General features: G+C 46.1%; 1 protein-coding gene across 6 annotated transcripts in view; it reads right to left on the bottom strand.

The window, feature by feature from the left end:
• Window positions 1–15954: 15954 nt before the first annotated feature.
• LOC138818166 (uncharacterized protein C1orf105-like) overlaps window positions 15955–21681 on the bottom strand; it is a 32397-nt gene continuing 26670 nt past the window's right edge. The window contains exons 6-8 of one of the 6 annotated variants that reach the window (XM_070009105.1): window positions 18907–18971; window positions 17825–17891; window positions 15955–16293 (exon numbers count right to left, since the gene is read on the bottom strand). In XM_070009105.1, coding sequence (XP_069865206.1) covers window positions 16059–16293; window positions 17825–17891; window positions 18907–18971 — 367 coding nt within the window. In that variant the 3' untranslated portion in view covers window positions 15955–16058. Of the gene's footprint in view, window positions 16294–16752; window positions 17592–17824; window positions 18265–18906; window positions 18972–21681 lie in introns of those variants that run through there. The other 5 variants (XR_011368994.1, XR_011368995.1, XM_070009107.1 and 2 more) reach the window with 5 other exon arrangements.

A 21681-nucleotide genomic window follows, 5' to 3' on the forward strand; every position in this document is an offset into this window, starting at 1 on the left:
TCTCCTGGGAGCCTGCCCAGAGCCCTGTCAGGTGGCAGGGCATGGTACACGCCCCAGCACGCCCCGCACACCGCACACCGCCTCCACGGCCTTGCCCTGGCCAAGGGCTACAAACGCAACCCCCGGTGTGTGATCTCATTCAAAACAGTGCTCCAGCTTACCTCCTCCTGACCTTCAACGTCAAGCTGGCGTGCGTACGTGCAAACACGAGACTGGACTCTAGGAGGGGCCCTAGATTGCAGCAGTAGGAGCTAGGGCTTTATCGCTGGAAAGGCTGTGCAGGAAACACCATTCTGTAACCGTTGCTGTATGGGGCCCTGGGTAACTTTTCTTTTGTTTCAATCCTGACCTTGGCTGGGAATCTACTGGAATCCCTAGTTTAGCCTTAGTTCTTGGTTGGCAGAAAGAGCTGTTCCTTCTTTACAGGGCTATGAGAGAAGAAAACAGTTTTATCTCACGTGAAATCAATTGTTTGAACTAAATTTCCAGTAAACAAGGCGCACACTTCAGAAAGATAAAATCTTGGTTACATGAGGTAAGATATATATTTTGGCCAGCCCTGGGGCTTGTGAACTCAGGGCCTGGGCGCTGTCCCTGAGCCTCTTGGTGCTCAAGGCTAGCGTTCTACCACTTGAGCCACAGCGCCACTTCCAGCTTTTTCTATTTATGTGGTACTGAGGAATTGAACCCAGGGCTTCATGCATGCTAGGCAAGCACTCTACCACTGAGCCACCTTCCCACCTTTATTTATTAAAAATAAAATAAAATGAAGGATTTCTTCTGTTCCTGGAGGGTAAATCTTGTATACCTTTAGAAAGTCCCAGATTCTACATGGCTCCTGAGATATGCTAAAAAGATATCGGTATTAGTTTATTCACTTAGCTAAAATACATTGATCACCTGCTATGTGCCAGGTGCTATGCAAATTAGAAATAAAGGCATGATTAAATTTCAGTTTCTCCTTTACTAAACTGAATGGAGAATCTCAAAATCACTGATACCCTTTCAGTGAAGATGTTCAGAATCTTCAGCTAGCTGAAAGCTTCCCTTTCCCCCGAGAGTATCTATTTTCACCTCGTTCTAAAATACTTTTCACCAGAAATCTGCCAGTTCTAAAAAGCCACGTTTGTTCAGGGAAAGGAGATAGCTTCTACTTGGGCTGAGTGAGTGAGTGAAATTGTCACCAGTTTATCATTTCCTTCCTCTTTTCTTTTTGACTAACAAATGACCTAGACATTCTCCAGTGTGTAGTTGTAAACCTACGGGGGGGGGGGGTCTTGAATTATGGCCATTTTTTAAGGGAAAAGTGAAGGGTTTTTATTTTAAGCCATCTAGAAGGACTCGTTATTACTTTAAACACTGAAGGCAAAAGTATCTCTAAAAGAAATGTCCCTTTTTGAAGACTCTGTGTAAAGCCTGTCGATTAGTCTACAAGCCCACCCCATTCCCGTTTCCCATCCTTGGGATAGTGTAAGTTAGAAGCATCCAAATGCGAGGTGTGAGGATCATTGTCATGGAAACAAATCTGGGGTATAAATAGCTTATTTCCTCTCACCCCATCTCCAACTAGACCTGGCTGCAGAGGGGAACAGCCATTGGCCGGAGGAAAGAGCTACACCACGCTCTGGTCAAAGGCTTCTGTCCTCCTGGTGTTGTTCAGGAGAGCCTAACGTTCTCATTTGTGAATGGCAGTAACACGGAGAATTGTAAGGATGGGACGTGTGGAGTCGTTTTACATGAATTCCACGAACTGCAGTCGCTCGTTCTGTTTCCTTTCTCCTTTCCTGTCCACCCACTACTTCATGCTGCTCATCTCCCAAAGCGGTCCGCTGACCTCTTTTCCACATTCTCAAGAGCTGGCAAACCAGAACCACTAGTATCACCTTGGCCTCCACAGGCATCCCAAACCCCGAACCCCACGCGTCCGTCAGCTTTCGGCAAAGACAAGTTGCGCTTTCGTTGCAGAGGACAGAAGGACAGTCCTTTGTGAGCAAGTGAGAGGTCCGAGTGGTCCGTCCCAGCGGCAGCTCAACGCCACTCCTCCTTCAGACATCCTGTACATCTCAGAGGGTTTCTGCGCAGAGCAGTAGTCGCGAGTCGTAGGCTCTACAGTACAGAGGTGCGGGCATTGTCTCCCTGGTGCCCGCGCCAGGCGGTGGCAATGGATGGGGTATGGCCTCCCCAGCCTGCCCGCTTTGAAATCTGCCTCACACTGCAACTTCGTAGAGGTCTTGCTTATCCCCTCTGGATGATCGTCGTTGATGCCTGATGATTAGCCATATCTCCAAGTAGGCCAGGGGCTTTTGGACCGTGGGATTTGAGAACACAAGTGGCCGAAAGCAGAAGGCATAAAGCTAGAAGTTGGGGGTTGGGAGAGATGGGGGAGGGGCATGAAAGGGGCGGCCCAGATCAAGATGCATGGTGCTCATAGACTCGCGTTGAAACCCCTTTTACGACCACTTAAAGGTAATCTTAGAAACTAGAGGGAAAATAAAGAACCAGAGGAGAGAGATGTGGCAGTCACGACATCTTGAGTCTCTTTTCTTCCTTCAACATGCTGCACAGAATCTGCCTTCTCTTCCCGGTGCGGACGGTTTCCCACTTTCATTTTTAAAATGCTGTTGTAATCCATTAGCTCTCATTTCTTTCCGTTTCCCCTCTTACCTACAGGCTCTTTTCACTTCCCAGTCTTCTTTTTCTTGTCTTTGTGTTTTGCGTAGGAATCACAAGTGATCTGTCGCTAGTGACAAGCTAGTGGTCATAAGACGCTAAAGCATTACAGCCCTCCCCTCCTCCGAGAAATCAAATCCCACAAAATGCCGTCTAAGCTGAATATCGTGAAAGTAAGTCATCAGAAATGGAAACAATCAATGCTATCACTCCTTGCTGATCCTCTGCTCACTCATTTAGTAAATATTTTCGAGTTGCTATTTTGGGTCAGGTCCTGTTTTGATGGTGGGGTCACAGGGCTGAGAAAGGGGGCTGTGTTCGATGGAGGAAGAGAGAGAAAAAGGATGGATAATTACCCAGCGGTGTCAGGCAACTTCAGGCTGTGATGATACTCCGACTATAAAAGCAACATAAGGCATGAAGCATCTTCACATGGGATGTTCTAAAGGAAGAGATCGAGGGTCCCCCCCCACCCCGGGGAGAGGAGGCTTACATCCAAACCAGAGTGCGGGAATCGGACTAGGTTGTCTCTGGGTTTCCTTCAAGATGGAAAAACCCAGAACTTCCTCCTTTCCTGCATCACTTGGAAGGTGCATCCACTTTGAAAACATTTAATAGTGTTCGACTTTAATCTCCATGACCAGAGGCCTGAGGAAAACAACTTAAAGGAGGAAAAACTTCAGCTCATGGTTCCACAGGGATCCGCCTCCTCTGGCTCTGTGGATTCTGGCCCAGGATGGGGGCAGAACACAGCCGGCGCTTGTTCCGGCCTGGACGGAAGCAGAGAGTGGATCACGACCAGGAATAACCTTCAAAGACACCTTCCCAGTAACCGCCTTCGAAGGGTATGGCCTTGGTGGGAGCTTGTCCCTTAGGACAGGACATCAAAGATGGAAACACTGAACTCAGGCATATGTAACTAAGGTTCAAGGCACTGGGGTCTTTTGTTTGTACCCTGAAGGGAGGGCACTCTCAGCTGTTTGTCTGCCTACTTTTTTTCATCCCCTATTATATATATATATATATATATATATATATATATATATATATATATATATATATATTCCATAAAATGCAGGGGCTTTGGTCTCTTCTTCACAGTGTCTTCTGGTGCCTGGAATCATACCTAGCTCTTGGTAGGGGCTGTGTGAATACAGTGCTTTGAGTGAATAGAAGAGATCTCAGGCCTCAAGCCATGCACGTAGCCCCGCAGGCCTGTGTTTGCAGGGCTGCCTTTGGGATCTTGTTACTCAGCCCAAACAAAACAGTGTGAGGCTCCAGAGATAGTGAACTGGGAGCCAAGCCAGTGGTGAGGCCAACTGTGTGGGGAAGCGGGAGAGGAGGCCAGGGGCAGGGAGAGGGATGGAGCTGGAGGGCAGCCAGAGCTCTGGGCCGCTCTCCCCAGCTCCTCCTCAGTCCCTCCTCAGTCCCTGCGGGCTGGGCTGGGGGAGCGGTGAAGGCCGGACTGGAGCCGGTGTGGGCTGAGGTGAAGGCCGGACTGGAGCCGGTGTGGGCTGAGTCGGTGTGGGGGTCAAGGGGTCAGACGCTGGCTAAAAGTACTCCTCAACCCTGACTTGAAGGGAGGGAAGGGGCAAGGGATTTTAGCTGAAAGGCAAGTCAGAAGCAGGACTTGTCTTTCCTGCCTTCTGCCCGGAGCACACACATCTTTTGGGGTCAGTGCTATGAGCCTTCATGTAAACAACTTTTCCTGGAATTCTCCCGTCCTGCAGGTGGCCACGGGGAAACTTCTATTCCAGGTGTAACTAGAAGTCTTAATGAATCCTGTCCAGTGTTGCGTCAGTGTTACTCATTATTTGGCTGGCTTCCCCAAACATTTGCACAGTTTTATCACATGGTGCTGCAGTGTGCTATCTGCCTCTCTCCTTAGACTGGAGCTCCTGTGGGAAAGAATGATGTATAACGCATCTTTGGAAAAGCACATGCTTTTCATTTTTTTTTCTTTGTTTTTTTCTGTGTTGGTACTTGGGCTTGAACCCAGGGCCTGGGGCTTACTTGGTTGGTTTTGAGGGTCTTCTTGTTGTTTGTTGCTCATGGTTGGTGCTTCAGCTACACCTCTGGTCAAGAATTTTTCTGGTTAATTGGAGATAGAGCCTCTCAGACATTTCTGCCAGGGCTAGCTCTGACTATGATCCTCAGCTGTCGGCTCTCTCTATAGCTTGGATTACAGAAAGAGTGGCTGGTGCCAGGTGTTTTTCTTATGCATGTGATGGTCCTGGGGCTTAAACTCAGGGCCCTACGACTGCCCCTGAGCTTCTGTGCTCCAGGCTGGCAATCTGCCACATAGGCCATAGTTCCACTTCTGGCTGTGTGTGTGTGTGTTTAATTAGAGATAAGAGCTTCACAGACTTTCCTGCCTGGGATGGCTTCAAACCACAGTCCTTAAATCTCAGCCTCCTAGGCTGCTAGGATTATAGTTGGGATCCGCTGGCACCCAGCTCCTCCAGCCCCCTTTTTAAAGAGCTGCACATGAAAAGATCCCTGGTATTTTAGTGTTTGTTTGTTTCAAAGTCTCCATCTTTTCCTTGAATTTATTATCCTATTTGTTGAATTTCTTATCTGTATCTTGACTTTTTTTCTTCATTTATTTGAATCTTTTTGATAGCATTGTTCATTTTCAAAAACTAGACAGAACTGGGATAGAGCAAGGAAGGGGTGGTATTGTCCTAAAAGAAATGTACTCTTTATCTGACTTACATAACTCTAACCCCTCTGTACATCACCTTTATAACAACAACTTAAAAAGCTTGCAAATAGCCGGGCGCCGGTGGCTCACACCTATTATCCTAGCTACTCAGGAGGCTGAGATCTGAGGATCAAGGTTCAAAGCCAGCCTGGGCAGGAAAGTTTGTGAGACTCTTATCTCCAATAAATCACTAGAAAACCAAAAGTGGTGCTGTGGCTCAAGCAGTAGAGTGCTAGCCTTGAGCTGAAGAGCACAGGGACAGCACACAGGCCTAGAGTTCAAGACCCACAACCAACAAAAAAAAAGTTTGCAAAAAAGAAAAACTAGACATAACATTTATTTGTCTGACATTTTACCCACTTCAGTAAATAGGGTTACAATATTGTTATTGAAGGGTTCTGAAATTTTAGGAGAATCATGTTGACTTTAGTTTTCATGCTCCTTGTTTCTCTGTTGCAATTAGTTCGTTGGTTTGGATAGAGACTTCTGCCTTTATTCCTGTGAGCAGCCTTCGGGGTAGCTCAATACCCAGTAATGCCCAGAGAGTAGAAAACACACCCCAAACATCAATAACACCAAAACAACCCAGACCTAGAAATACAGTAAAAATCAATGAAAGACAATGACCACACCAAGAATCTCTGAAAATAGGTGGCAAAATAATGTAGAATAAACTATGAAGATAAAAGTGAACGAAGGGAAAGATAACTGTAATAGAAGTCCGACAGAAAAGGAGGGACAGTGAAAAGGGAAAGAAGAACCAGGATAAATAAAAGGAGATGAGAAAGGCAGAATGCTATTTTTTTTTAATTTGACATGGAAAATTCACAGACTCCTAAAAAAAATCACTAATATAGCAGGTAACTAAGTTTTAGCTACAGTTCATCATCATCAGATCATGAACAGAAAATACCTCAATTCCATACATGCAGGTGTAAAATATTGGAATATTGGATGCAAGTCTAACTGCACATCCTTTGCCTGTGGACGGTGGATTTACCCCATTGGGAACCCCTGGCCTTTCTGGTTTTGCTTTCAATGTCCCTTCTCCAGACAGAGCCCAGCCCTTAGACCACGTGTAGTAGCTGGGTTTTACACCTCAGGTGAGCTGATGTTCAATATGATGAAACTTCTTTACATTTCCAAGTCCTCCTCTCCTCACCAGACACGCACTTGGGTTTGGTCTGCGTGGCCTGGGTTCAGTGTCCTACCAGAACTCCAGTCCTGACTGAACCAAGAATGACTGCTGCTCTCCCCTGCTCTTGGGCTTACTCAGCCTTCTTACTCCCTGCCTCTCTCGCGCGGGCAAGTATCATGCCCAGACTTAGCTCCCTCTTGCTTCTGCCTGCTTCCCATTCCAAAGGTATGATGCACCCAATAAATCTGAATGTCTCAAAAGATGCTTGCTGTGAGTATGTGGGATATTCTCCATCCTGGGGAAAACGAACGGTATAAAATACGGCTCTGGCGTATAACTAGTTTTGTCATTCCAATGGTATAGGATCCCAAAATGTGAATTGCTCCTTTGGAAGTAGCTCTGGGAATGATAAAGCGAAACACTCATATGAGATCTGAGTATTTATAATATTGTACTATACGTGGACACCATTCGCAATCAGAGGCGGAATATAGGGGTAGCATAGCAGTAGGCATTTCAGCTACGTATTAAGAAACACCTAAGTTCATTTTCCAACTTCATGGACGCCTTTTGGAGACCCAGTTTCCTCTTTTATATTTCAGTTACTGAGACCTAGTTTGGGAGGTTATTGCAAAGAGGAAATGTGATGCAGCAGCAATGTTGAACATACTGTAGAGGGGGAGAAAAAGGAGCCATGATAAAGCCTGTCTAATCAGCATCTTTACTACTAGATAATAGACTACTATATAAAAAATGTTAGCTTAAATATCTGCTCCGAACTGCTACATGAGAACACAGTTGGTCCCAGGAGCAAAGATTCTGAATGAAAGCCTGAACCTGCTAGTGAGACATACTTTTATCTTCCTTGTAGAGTACAGATACAAATGACTTGGCAGGGTTAGGTAACTTGATCAAAGTTTCATGATTATAAAGTAGCAGTTTGAGTTTTACCCCCGTGATTGTGTCAATTCAAAGCTTTAATGGATAGTTCCATGAGACTTTATAATAAAAAGGGAGCTTATTTGATAAATGGCCCTTATTTTATAACAGCATTTGAAAGTAACATGGAGAGGGTTATATTTAAAGAGGGCTTGTCATCCACCGAGATTCCCATATTCAGAGACTGCTTTGTCGAATGACTTCCCCTTTATACAACTACTTAACGATAATAAAAATATGTTGAAAAATAAGGACTTTTTTAGTACTTTGCTTCTTTGTACATCTGTTTCCATAACAAAATGTGGGTGAAGCCCGAGGCCTCGGGATGTCCTAACATGGAGGGAGTTCTCGCTGTGACGCAAGGGGTTCTAATTCCTGATCACGTTTCTTTTCAACAACTGTACCACTCACTGCGAGAAAGACTGAAGAGAGGAATCAACTATGGAAGGACTAAGACCTGATCGGAGAGCCAGCGACTGTCTAGAATCTGACGGGCATCTTACTCATAAGGAATAATGAGGCTCACACATATGACTATTTTTGCTGGGGAAAAAGGCAATAGAGGAAGCTACAAGGGTATTAGTGATTCTCTTTAGAATGACAAGAAGTCCTTAATTGGTGGCAAGCCGTATGAGAGAATGAATAAGATTCTGCTACTAAAAACGAATGGACTCAGGCAGTCGGTAGCCCTATCCGCAGCCCGCCGGCGGCGGCGTTTTAGCTGTCACTCTGGTAGCATGCTGGGGAGGTCCAAAGAGGAAGGTGGACCACGCTACTGCTGCGTGTCCTAAGCAAAGATCCTGTGGATCTTGAGTTGTTGTTGTTGTTTTAAGGACAAAAGCAAAACGCCAAGGAAGATGTGAGCTAGCTGGCGATGCCATCAAATACTTCAAGAGTTTTGTATAAGCGCTGCAAGGACAAGGAAAGCAATGCCATTAAAAATGAATAAAATGATAGCCAGCCTCATTAGAAGGAAGAGCTGTAATCCCAAGAAGCAATCCTACTTCTTGAATGAGTGATCTCCTGTAGAACTTTGTTTTTGTTTTTTGCTAGTCCTGGGTCTTGAACTCAGGGCCTGGGCACTGTCCCTGAGCCTCTCTGTGCTCAAGGCTAGCGCTCTACCACTTCAGCCATAGCACCACTTCTGGCTTTTTCTGTGTATGTGGCGCTGAGGAATCGAACCTAGGGCTTCCTGCATGCTGGGCAAGCACTCTACCACTGAGCCACCTTCCCAGCCTGTTTTCGTTCTTTAATGGTAGGGAAACAACAGAGCATTTGGTGCAGAGAGAGGAAAGAAATGAAAGGCTTTGAAAAGAATAAAATGCTACATAAGCAGGACTTGTTTGTTTCTAAGTGTCAGCACTAACATTTCAGTGGCAAACTTTCCAAGGCCTCCAGATAAATGTGTTCTTTGAATTGGGCACTGTTAGAAACGCACAACCACTCTCCAGTGTCCGAATGAATAGGCAAGAGACATAGGCGTTTCCATCAAAGCAGCTGACTTTTGTGCGAAGGGTGCAGTGCGGTCCCTCTTCCCGGAGGTGGGCAGACACAGCGCGCAGAGCAGCGTTGGATCTTTATCCGAGTCCAAACTGTCCTTCTTCCTTGACCTAAGAGCTCGGCTCACATTCTAAGTATAATTGATTACCAAGGTTAGAAAGGAAGCTGTTGTTAATTTCTGTTCAAAGGTTGACATTCCCCCCCTCACAGCTGGCTAGAAGCGAGGCTGGGCAGGTGCTGATAGACCCTGTTAGAGGCTCTGGATGAGCTCTGTGGAAAGCTCCCCCGCCTGACTCTTATTCCTTTAACTCCATTGAAAAGGAGTCTTCTTAACAAGCAGCACTCTTGGTAGTTGCAGCTGTATTCTTTTAGCTTCTTGGATAAAGATTTCTCTCCCCCGCATGGCTGGCTGGTTACAAGCACACACCTGGTAATGGCAGTTTATTTTTAACTCCCTCGACTGACGGTTCGTATCCCTCATATGGCTGCTGGTTACAAACAGCACAGAGATCATAGTTACCATGGAAGCCAGAAGCAAATACTTCCAGGAAACATCGATATTAAAGAGCACCAGTATATAAGACAGACACACTTCGGTTTGACAGAGAAGCCTGCTTTGCCCGAACTTTGTAGTATTCAAGGGCAAGATCATCCGAGTGTCAAGAAGACAAAAAATTACCCAGCTAGTTTATTGGGTTTCCATTTCCAAAGCTAGATAAGCTCCCTGGAACCTTTTAAAAAGCCTCTTGTCTGTTTCATTTTGTTCTGCTTTTGACTTAGTGAAACGTGCGAAGAGCAAATAAGGATATTTTGAAAATTCCCTATCAATTTCTGTCTGTAGCCATTCCCCCCCAGCAAGCCAAATAATGTCGCCGATCGCTCTTGCAATTGTACATCTTAGATTTTACACCTTACTCTTTCTGTCCGGCACGCACTTTCTCAAAATGAGGCTCTTGGGGGTAATGGTTTCCTGAATTTCTTCTCTCTGAACTCCTCGCAGATGACCTGCAAGCGCGCGCCTCGTCACGGCCGCTCTCTCCCATTGCCTGCTCTCACGATCTCTGCCCTTCATTGGCCAGGCAGGAAAACGTCTCGCCAAAGACTGTAAAGAACAAGAGATTACATCCAACGTGGTAAATATGGTTACTTCTCCTCCGACCAACTTTCCCTACAAGGTCACACAAGGGCCTCTTTGTTCCTGTCCTGAGGGCTGGATAGTTGGTGACATAAAGAGTATCATTTTGTAGCACACATCTTGTGTTCTTCAGGCTTGTGTGTGTGTGCACGTGTATTTGCATGTGCACACGCACAAGTGTGCGATTCCTCAGTTCTCAAAAGGAAGATTCTGATAACCTGATAGCTCCAAATTTAGGAACATCAATAATTGTTCATACTATACTTATGAGAAGCTAGGAATGGACTTTTCCTCATGGTAAATACCTCTCAAGTAGATTTGAGCATCTTACACAGATACACTACCAGCATGGGATGCTGTGATCCTTGTGGCCATACATTTTTCCTAGAATTAGAAATTACATGTATGAGACAGGGACAGGATTTAATAAGATGCAGAATTAACATGATTTGGAAGCAGAACTAACCACCCTCATTTTCTCTAGGGGTTAGTTTAATTTTACCCATTTCTAGTTTTGAATTAACTCTGATGCTTAAGGATTTTCATTTATAGGTTTATTAATAGAAACAAACCCCATGATTCTTCTTCGAGAAATCTCCTCTCCTGGTGAGTGGCTTCTCCAAACCCCCTCCCCCCCACCTTACAACTTCAGCAACTACATTCTTTTTTTTTTTTTTTTTTGCCAGTCCTGGGCCTTGAACTCGGGGCCTGGGCACTGTCCCTGAGCTTCTTTTGCTCAAGGCTAGCACTCTACCACTTGAGCCACAGCACCACTTCCAGCTTTTTCTGTTTATGTAGCACTGAGGAATTGAACCCAGGGCTTCATGCATGCTAGGCAAGCACTCTACCACTGAGCCACCTTCCCAGCCCAGCCACTACATTCTTAATAGAGGATTCATTAGAAAGAAACAAGGAGAATAGATAGCTTGTTATATTTAGACTACATGGAGTTAGGAAGTTCCTAGACATATTTAAGACACTGGGCAGCTCAATCTATAATACCACTAGGAAGCAGACAGGCTCCTGACAGACTTCTGTTGAACTTTATCAGAAGTCAAGGAGCATACAAGTGAGCCTGAGCAGAACATATGACAGTAGCGATCTGAAGCTTTTCCAAGGGTAAGAGCTGAGGACTAGATATGACCATCATCTTGTGTTAAATGTCTCTATGGTTTTTAAGCTGCAAGCATGGTTTTTCAGAATACAGGAACTCTTACCATTCCTAGCCGTAAAGGAATTGCACACACTGATTTTTAAGTTCCCTGTTGGAATAAAAAAAAAAAAAAAGAAGAACAAGCCTGACATGTTTGTGGATTTTTATTTTCCTAAGATTTTTTTTTTAGTTTTAAAAAGCAAATTCGAGGGGTTGGGAAGGTGGCTCAGTGGTAGAGCACTTGCCTCGCAAGCATGAGGCCCTGGGTTCGATTCCTCAGCACCACATAAGCAGAAAAAAAAAGCCAGAATTGGTGCTGTGGCTCAAATGGTAGGGCACTAGCCTTGAGCTGAAGAGCTGAGGGACAGCACCCAGGTCCAGAGTTCAAGCCCCATGACCAACCAAAAAAAAACAAAAACAAAAACAAAAAAAGCAAATTCAAGCTTTTATCTTGTAAAAAAAATCTACTCAAGATTATCCATTTTAAGAAATTGGTTTGATGGGCTAGGAAGGTGGCTCAGTGGTAGAGCGCTTGCCTTGCATGCATGAGGCCCTGGGTTCGATTCCTCAGCACCACATAAGCAAAAAGAAAAAAGCCGGAAGTGGCGCTGTGGCTCAACTGGGAGAGCGCTAACTAGCCTTGAGCTGAAGAGCTGAGGGACAGCGCCCAGGCCCAGAGTTCAGGCCCCACAACTGGAAAAGAAAAAAATGAAAAAAAAATTGGTTTGAATTACACATGACTCTGAACCAAGAATAACATTACAAGTAGATTTTCATAGGGAAGAAATGGCCCAGGCCCATTTCTGAGAGATTTTTGGATGTCACTTAAAAACATACAGTAGGTAAAATAATAACTGGCAACTTCAAAGTATTACCAAACCAGTACAGAAAAGATTGGACCAAGAAGGATACAGTCCCCTACAGCATAAACAGGACTTGAGTTTGTTTGGTGAGATGATTTTCTTTTATTTTGCTCTTTTGTGTGTGTGTTTATGTGTGTATGTATGCACACATACATGCATGTGTGCATGCATGTATAATAGTAGTGGGGCTTGAACTCAGGGCCTGTGAATTGTCCCTGAGAGTTTTGTTTTCTTAAAGCTAATACCTTACCACTTGAACCAAAGCTCCACTTCTGTTTTTGCTTGGTGGTTAACTGGAGATGAGTCTTACGAACTTTGCTTCCCAGGCTGGTTTCAAACAGCAGTTCTCAGATCTCAGCCTCCTGAGTAGCTAGGGTGACAGGCGTGAGCCGCTGGTGCCTGGCCAAGAGATGATTTAAATACACAACTGATAGAGAAAAATCAGGGGTTATGCCTGCAGATCTTTTTTGTGAGTTTAATCGAAATGGTAACATTGCATTAGTCATGTGGAGAGATACATCAGAGGCGGACAGCTTAGTCTAGAAAGTTCCTCCCTGTGTATGACTATTCTCTAATGCTTGGCCATAGGTACAAAGTAAAGAGACACATTTGTGGCTGGATACATATGCAAGAAAGCTACTGACGCACGTTCACTGTTGTTCTAAGGGCAGACTAGATCCAGTGTTGACCTTCAATTCTGGGAAATGAATTTGCATTAACCAAAATGAAAATTAATTAATAACCATTCACAAATAGACATGAGAGTTCAACAAGACTTTTTGTTGAACCAGGCTGGTCAGCCCGTATATCCTTACTAGGACACTAGGGAAAACGCAATTATATGACGTCGTTAGGTAGCAAAGGGAAGTAAATGAGGATGATAGTACTGTCTGGTGGGTGTGTTAAAGGACCCTGACCTCTGAACATCCCCTGTATAATAACAACAACAACAAAGTACCTGAAGTATGACCTGGGAACCGCTGCGTCTCCAGAAGCATTCTTGTCTATCTGCTAGTCACAGTTATTTACAGTCTGCACATGGGCATGCATTCACCTTTCTTACTCTTCTTATCCAAATTTGGTGAGACTCTCTGGAGTTCACATGACACATAGTAATGTCATCATTCTCCAGATAATGCACGTATTTTAACATTTTCTGTATTTTAATTTCTAATGTGGTGTCTCTCTTTCTATCTATATATGACCATTAAAAAAAAAGTTCTTTATGTCTCTTAACATTGAAGAGTGAAAAATGTTCCTGAAACCAAAATGTTTCAGAACCAATGATACAGATTCTCCTTTCTGCTTACACCTTTCCGAAGTTCCTGAGATAAAATAACTTGTAAGGAGAAAAGGTTTATTTTGGCTCATGGTTTCCAAGGTTTTGGTTCCTCGTTGGCCTCGCTGGAGTAGAAATATGTAATAGAAAAGTCGAGAAAGTAGCCAAAAGGCAGAGAGAGGCAGGGAAACAGAGACAGAGAGACAGAAACACAGAGGGGGGGCTGGGAAGGTGGCTCAGTGGTAGAGCGCTTGCCTTGCATGCCTGTGGCCCTGGGTTCGATTCCTCAGCACCACATAAGCAGGAAAAGCTGGAAGGGGCGCTGTGGCTCAAGTGGTAGAGCGCTAGCCTTGAGCTGAAGAGTTGAGGGACAGCGCCCAGGCCCAGAGTTCAGGCCCCACAACGGGACCCAAAAAAAAGAAAGAAAGAAAGAAACACAGAGAGGGAGGGAGAAAAGGAAAGAGGGAGAGGAGGGAAGAGAGTAAAGAAGGAGAAGGGAAGGAAGAGGTGCCATTGTCCAGCGCCGCTTTCAAGGGCACACGCGCAGTGACTTGCACACATTTGACTCGCACCTCTGAAAGTTTCCACGACCTCCCAATTGAATACACAGCCTTTGGGAGCCCTTTGTAATATGTCACAGTACGCTCTGCCATCACATGAGCAAGTATCTATGAGGAAATGTTTACAAATATCCTATTACTTTAAATGAATACTTTGTGTGAGTGCACGTGTGTGTGTGTGTGTGTGTGTGTGTGTGTGTGTGTGCATGCGCCAGTTTAGGAGCTTGAACTCAGGGCCTGTGTGTTAACCCTGGGTTTTTCTGTTTTTCTGTTTTGCTCAAGGCTAGCACTCTGCCACTTGAGCCATAGTTCTACTTCTTGCTTTGTGTGCGTGTGTGTGTGTGTGTGTGTGTGCTTGCGTGCGCATGTGTGCGTGTGTGCGTGTGTGTGTGTGTGTGTGTGTGGCTAATTGGAGATGATTCTCACAGACTTTCCTGCCCGGGCTGGCTTTGAGTCTGGATCCTCAGATCCCAGCCTCCTGACTAGCTAGGATGACAGGCGTGAGCCACCGGTGGCTTGCTAAATGAAGACCTATTATTGCGACTTGGAAAGCAGTCTATCTCACTAGCCATAGAAGATCTGGATTCCCTAAAACACTCTAACCAAGTGTGCATCAGGTGAGAATTACGCCTAATACATCAGTACAGGTACCACAAATTCTTTCGCTGGATATTTTAAGTTTTAAAAACCCAACCACAACTAAAGAAATGTTATCTGTGATCTGTCTGTGCGAACACTGGGATTGCTGGTAGTGTTTTCAGGTGAACTCCCACTGACCTGGAAACTAACACACCATGCCTGATGGACTACAGGACTATGAAATTTGTCTGATTTTTTTTGTTTGAGAATTAAGCTTTCTGGAGAGCATTCATCACATGTACCTGGAGCAGAGGCTGGTCCCCAGTTGGTCCAGTGTCTATTTAGCCAGGACCTGAGGTTCCACAAGCCCATTGCCTCCTAAGCAATAGAGGGTTTTTATTTAAAATCCTTATGAAGTTGAGCATGGAATGTGTGGGTCCACATATAATATTTGCAAAGCTAGGATTCCATTCTCTTGGGAGCTAAGCACCTTTATCATTTAAGCCGTTTCCCCCAGCCACGTTTGACTTTTTTTGAGCTAGCGTCTCATGAGCCTGTGTCCTGGCTGGTCTCAGACTGTGAGTGATCTATCCATCTCCACCTCCCACGCAGTACGGTGACAGGTGGGGGTCTCCATTCCAGCCCTAGCCCAGATGCTTCTGATGTCTTCCTCACACTTGGTACTCATGAAACCAGGACAAATCTGGAAACACACATCCTCAAAGCAAAGTAACTAAACTGCAAGCGGTCGGTATAGATTTGAATGAGCAAAGATGGACAGAGCATCTGACATGCGCAAAGCACTCAGGCTGGTGATGTGGGGATAGTGAGGGGTGGATCCTGCGCTCAGGGGTTTTGACAGGTTCTGACTTTGGCCATTTTCTGGTGTTTGCTGTCATATGTCAGAGTTAATGGACAGAAATAGCTACAAAGGAGCAACCTCCCTTTCTTTTTTTCTTAGTAAGCTGAATTCACAAGGGGCCTGCCCAAGCTATCTCTGAAGGAAGGTCAAAGTGACTTTCATAGAAAACGTGTTTTTGAATCAAAAGGATGTCATGTTTTAACATGCATGTAATCCTTTACTAAAACAAGACAGAGTGTGAAGGAAGGGATAACATAGGCCCAAAAGAAATGTGGTAATTATCTGACTTCTAAAAGTGTAACACCGGGCTGGGAAGGTGGCTCAGTGGTAGAGCGCTTGCCTTGCATGCATGAAGCCCTGGGTTCGATTCCTCAGCACCACATAAGCCAAAAGAAAAAAGCCAGAAGTGGCGCTGTGGCTCAAGTGGTAGAGCGCTAGCCTTGAGCTGGAGAGCTGAGGGACAGTGCCCAGGCCCAGAGTTCAGGCCCCATGACCGGATCCCCCCCCCAAAAATAATAAAAGTGTAACACCTCTGCACATCACCTCTAGAATAACAATAAAAGACCAAGATATTCTCATCATACTCCATTTTAATCAATAAATCCTTATCTCCAGGCAGTTAAATTGTCTTGTCTCTGTAGGAAGGATTAGAAAGCAGGTGTCACAGCCCAGCGTATCAGCAAGCGTCATGCCGAAGTTGAAGAGATTGTGCAGAGGCCCTGGGGTAGAGACGGCTGGGGAGCTGTTTGGTCCCTGGAAGTCTGCCATTCATTGCTTCATGGTCTTTCCCATGGGTGCCTTTCTCCGTGAGGAGCTCTGTGTTTTCTCCAGAGCTCGGTAGGTATCTGACAGCAGCCCGTGGAAGACAGCTGTCCGGGGGCCCATGATGGGCAGTCTGTAGTGAATGCTCTCTGGAAGGCAGCACAAGAAGAAGTGAGAACAAGGTGGCTCAGAGTCCACAGACCTTTCCAGAAACTCAACCCTACCAAGGGCCAGCACAGACCTTTCCAGAAACTCAACCCCACCAAGGGCCAGCACAGACGTCTTCCATTTTATAAAAAAAGGTTCAAAATCCTTATAAGGATTCTTTCAAACTGTCTTATCAACAACCCACCTTAGCAACAATGAATGTTTAAGCCTCAGAGACCCCCCAAAAAGTCCCTAGAAATAAACCCCAGTGGTGAGAGGCTCTGCAAATTAACCTAAAAATGGAGAGGGAATACACGTGGGGGCCACAATGCTGGCCACAAGCGGAGAGAGGATTCCATTCTCAGGTGAGTTTTCAGGAACTCACGCGCAGGTCTGTCCTCTGAATCAAAGGCAAACTACGTAAACCATGGCCGGGAGAGGAAGTATTTGTATTTCATTAAAAAAAAAAAAACACCTTTATTTTGTGAATTATTTCTTTTATAGCTCTTTAAAATCCAAACTGCCCTGACCTCTCCTTTAAAAATGATTTAATGTATGAACGTTTGATTCAGCTGAAATTCTTCTGCAGGCCTCCCGGCTGGGAGGGAGCAAATCAATGTGGGAACAGCACCTTCCCACCGGCATCCCCGAGAGACCAAGCGGGGAGGCCCTGACTCCCATCCGAGCCACAGTTCAAACATCTAGGATCCAGTTCCATTTCGTCACTAAAACGAAAAGGAAACTTGATGCAGGGTATGGAACAAAGGGACGGAGACAGCGTCCAGATGGTAATCCTAACTTGGGACTCTGAACCAGAGCCCCCAGCATGGCAGGTGCACGCACAACGCAGGTGGCTGACATCAGTACCCACGCTTATGGAGCTGTGAGCGTGACCACGGCAGGGCCTCCTGTGAGCGTGACCATGGCAGGGCCTCCGGCCAAGGCCGGGCCAAGTGAGCCGGAAGCATCTCCACCACATACAGGGGCGGGTTATTTCCAGTGATTTCGCTGTTAGGAATTACGGTCATTGATAAGGTTTGGCTGAATTCAGGAACCTTCTGGAAATGATCGTGAGTCTGACGATCACTGGGGTGAGCCAGCCACTTAGTATTTGTAACAAAGCCATAGGCACCCCAGCACGGTTGGGCGGCGTGCTGGCAGTAAGCAACAAGTACTGGCGTGCCAACATGCTTAAGTGGCACAAAGCGGTGGCCTGGGACCGGCCCAGCAGTTTTCTGGGTCAGTCAAAGGTAGGTGGTGTTGCAGGTCTCACTCAAAGTAGGACAAGATGCCGTTCTGCCTTTATGAGTAGAAACATGGATGAGAAAACCACCACAGCAAGGAGGATCCAGACACAAGTCCGCTCACTAGACCTTCCAGGCAAAGCCGAGCTTGGGAAGGTCCCGGCTGGAAGCAACGGTAGACCCACCCCTGGGCGCTGGCCTGGCTCTGCAGCCTCCTCCCCCCACGGGACTCGGTGGCCGGGTCTGTGCAAGAACAGCGTGCCCGCCCTAGCTCAGGTCAGCTCCTTACACCGCTGCTGGAGTGCTGTCCACTCCCCGGGCTAGGAAACTGGCGGAAAGCATCTTACTGCATTGTCCTGTAGAGTCAGGAAATAAATGTGCGTTATCTAGTGTCCTTCTGGCCTTGAGACTGAGGAGGTCGTGGCCAGGGAACACCCGAGTGGAGGGAGTGGGGGAGGGGCACTCTTAGTTCTGTATTCCAGGTAATAAGAACGAATCCACTATTTTGGATACGGAAGAGGAGATGCGCAGGGGCTGGCGGCCCTGCGCTCCACCACACCACGGCTGTTCCTTGAGTGCGTGAGTGTCTGGTCCTCCAGTCTGCCTTCGAGGTAAGCTTCAAATTCCCTTTCTACATGGCATTCTCTGTTTGATGCTAGCTCTGCATCTCCTACCATTTTCCAAGATAGAACTTACGCTTTTTTATTTGTATCAAATGATCTTGATGATCTAGATATAAAAAAAAACACAAATTGCCTCTATGAAAGAAAAACTCAGGTGGATTCAGTGAGCTTAGAGCAAATGAGGAGCCAGGAATGGCCCGTTCCTGAACACGAGTTATACCACCCCGAGGAATCGCCAGCTTCCACCTCACCAGCCCACAGCCAGATTCTTTGAGGGATGGAAATGAATCCAGTGCTAGGGTCTGGGACAGAGCTGCGTCCTTGTCCATACTAGACTGCCAGTAAGGGAGGCGAGAATAGTATTGAGAAGCTTCTGGAAGAAGACATATGTTAGGGAATACAGAGAGTAAAAGGACGAAGGCCTTCCGGAGGAGGCTTTGTAGGAGGCTGGGAGAGCGTTCTCTTCCTCCCGGGCCCTCGGGCTGCCTGTGGAAGGCTGCTCAGGCAGCCGGCACTCCAAGCACCACTGGTTCCAATTGTGTGGTGTGGGGGAAACGCAAGCTAGATAAGGTAACTGGGGCCCGGCATGGGGACAGACCGGGTTGGGGTGAGAGGGGGACCGCGGCTCACTCCACACACACCAAAGTTGCGCTGGAAATGCATTCCAAAGAACCTAGGGACGAAGCTTCCACCTCGGGGCCCCGGGCGGGCGTAGCTCAAAGCGCAAGGACGCTGAAGGAAGACAAACCTGTGGAGATGTCGTTTTGGGAAGACTCAGACTCCGGGGTTTTGGGTTGATGAGGATTCATCGCTCTGATTGGAAGAAGCAAGAACACACATTTGTCAAATGCTAGCATCTGGCGAAAAGGTCTGTCTATGCATTTTAAGTTCACAGTATCTGCTAACCTGTGATCAGGCCACTTTGCAGTTGGGTAGGATGACTGGTTCAATCAGTGATACTTTTATGGGTTTTGATAAACGTGTGTGTGTGTGTGTGTGTGTGTGTGTGTGTGTGTGTGTGTGTGTGTGTGTGTGTGTGTGTGTGTGTGTGTGTGTGTGAGATCGCATGTGCGCGTGCCAATGCAAGGGCTTGCATTCAGGACCTAGGTGCTATTCCTGAGAGTTTTTGTTCAAGGCTCGGCTATACCACTTGAGCCACAGCTCCACTTCCAGCTTTTTGGTAGTTGACTCATGGCCTTATCTACCTGGGCTGGCTGCAAACCAAGTTCCCCCTGATTGCAACCTCAGGTCACTGCTGCCTGCAAACCTTCCATTTTTAAACTATCCTACTGGCAAGACACGTATGACATGAAAATAAGAAAGATTAGAGAAAGTTCCTTCAATTAGTAGAGGAAAAAAAGTGATAGAATTCTTCCAAATAGTCATCTACCCTTAAAAAACAAAAGGGAACTGGTGTGGCAGCTCATGTGTGTAATCCTGGCTCCTGGGGAGGATTATGAGACTCCTTCCCAACAATTACCAGCTGGTCGCACAGGGCTGGCATCCCAGCTACAAAGTCAGTGTGCACAGAAGGATGGAAACCCTGTTTGACAAATGAACTAGAGCAAAAAGGGCCCGGGGGGGGGGGGAGAGCAGGCGGGATGGACTAGTAGAGCACACACTTAGCAAGTGCAAGCCCTTACCTGCAAACTCCTGCACTAAAGAAAACTTGAGACGTTTTAGTTAGGAAATTCCTGACCACATTCTATTTCTCCTGATGCAAAACTGCGGGAGTGCTCACTCAAAATCCGTATGACCCCTAGCCATTTCTGGATTGGTCTAAATTGTTTGCTTTTCTTAAGGCTGACAAATCGGGGAAATGTAATAGGCTACCAAGGGATTGAAGCTAATTGTTCCTCTCACAAAGATCTCTATGGCTACCAAAATATGGCCCAGCCTCTCCATTACCCGTGTTTGGCAAAGAGGCAGGTGGTACTTTAGGGACTAAGTGGTTTAAGATCTGTCTGTTCTACAGATATGCATCTGTGCCTTTTCTCTCTCCCTTTTTTCTTCATGTGTAATAAGACTTATAAACTTGTGGGTGCAAGATCTGAGGATCATGGTTCAAAGCCAGCCCAAGGAGGAAAACCTGTGAGATGTTTATCTCCAATTAAGCGTCGAAACTCTGGGAGTAGAACAGTGGCTCAAGTGGCAAAGCACTAGCCTTGAGCAAAATAAGCTCATGGACGCCACCCAGGCCCTGAGTTCGAGCCCTATGATTGGCACAAAAAATAAATACAAAACTATGAAGCACAAATATTATAAGCCACAGATAGGACCAGGCCTTTACTTGAGAGTCATTCCAGCTAAATTTCAAACAGAGATGGTTCATTTTCCTTTGTTACACTGAAAAAAAAATCCCCCAAATAGAAAACCAATGTAATAATATTTCTGGTTGGTTGATACCAATTTTATTTTAGGTGGTTTTTTTTGGGGGGGTGGGGGATGGGTTGCTGTTGTTCCTGGTACTGGGTTTGAACTCAGGGCCTCATGCTTGCTTAGTTGGCACTATCCTAATTGAACCATGCCTTCAGCCTGAATTTGTGCTGGTTAGTTTTGGAAATGGAGTCTCCTAGACTTTTCTGCCCACTCCACCTTTGAACCCTGGCCCTCTACATCCTGCTTTCTTGAGTAGCTAGGATTGCAGGTGTAAGCCATTGGCACCCTGTTTGATTGTAGTTTTAAAAGGAATGAGGTGCTATTTGTTTTTAAATAAAACCAATAAATGATTTGGGGGTTGGAATTGAACTTAAAATATCTAACTTGCAATATAAGTAAAACACAGCAATGCACTTCAAACGTCTTAACAGAAGAGTGAACGTCTGTGAACTGTGACTACTCAGATTCCAGTCACCTACTACAAGGCAGGCAAAGGGATCCCATGTGCGGAGTTCTGGTTTTTTCAGTGATTTCTCTTTTTTTCCTTTTCCTTCCTCCCTCCTCTCCTTTATTCCCACTCCCTCTGTCCCTCCTCCCTCCCTCCCTCCCTCCTAGCCCTGGCTCTTCCCTTCCTTTTCTCCAGGCTAGGAATCAAGCTGGCACGCTAGGTAAACCCTCTGCCACTAGACGCTCCTCAGCTGCAGTTTTCAAAATAACACAAAATGGAGTTCTTCTCTTTCTGACAGTTACATGGGTGGGGGCGGGTTCCTCACTTTTGGAGAATGAGAATTATGAAAGGATTTCATTTGCAGTGACAACAGAATTGGTCAGAATTTTTGCTACAAAAAGAGCTTGTCCTAGAGTCAGCGAACACTGTGTGTGAGGGCTTATATTTGTGAATTACACATTTCACCTACACAGAGAGGTATATTTACTTCTGCTTAAGGAATGACCAACCAGCCAGCAGCCAGCCTCCCTCCCTCCCTCCTCTTCCTATCTTCCTCCCTCCCCTCCCCTCCTCCTTTCTTCCTTTCTTCCTTCCTTCCTTCCTTCCTTTCCTTCCTTCCCTCCCTCCCTCCCTCCCTCCCTTCCTTCCTCCCTCCCTTCCTTCCTTCCTTCCTTCCTTCCTTCCTTCCTTCCTTCC

This window comes from Dipodomys merriami, unplaced genomic scaffold (genome assembly GCF_024711535.1).
Source record: "Dipodomys merriami isolate MVZ:Mamm:240054 unplaced genomic scaffold, mDipMer1.0.p SCAF_72, whole genome shotgun sequence".
Classification (NCBI taxonomy): domain Eukaryota; kingdom Metazoa; phylum Chordata; class Mammalia; order Rodentia; family Heteromyidae; genus Dipodomys; species Dipodomys merriami.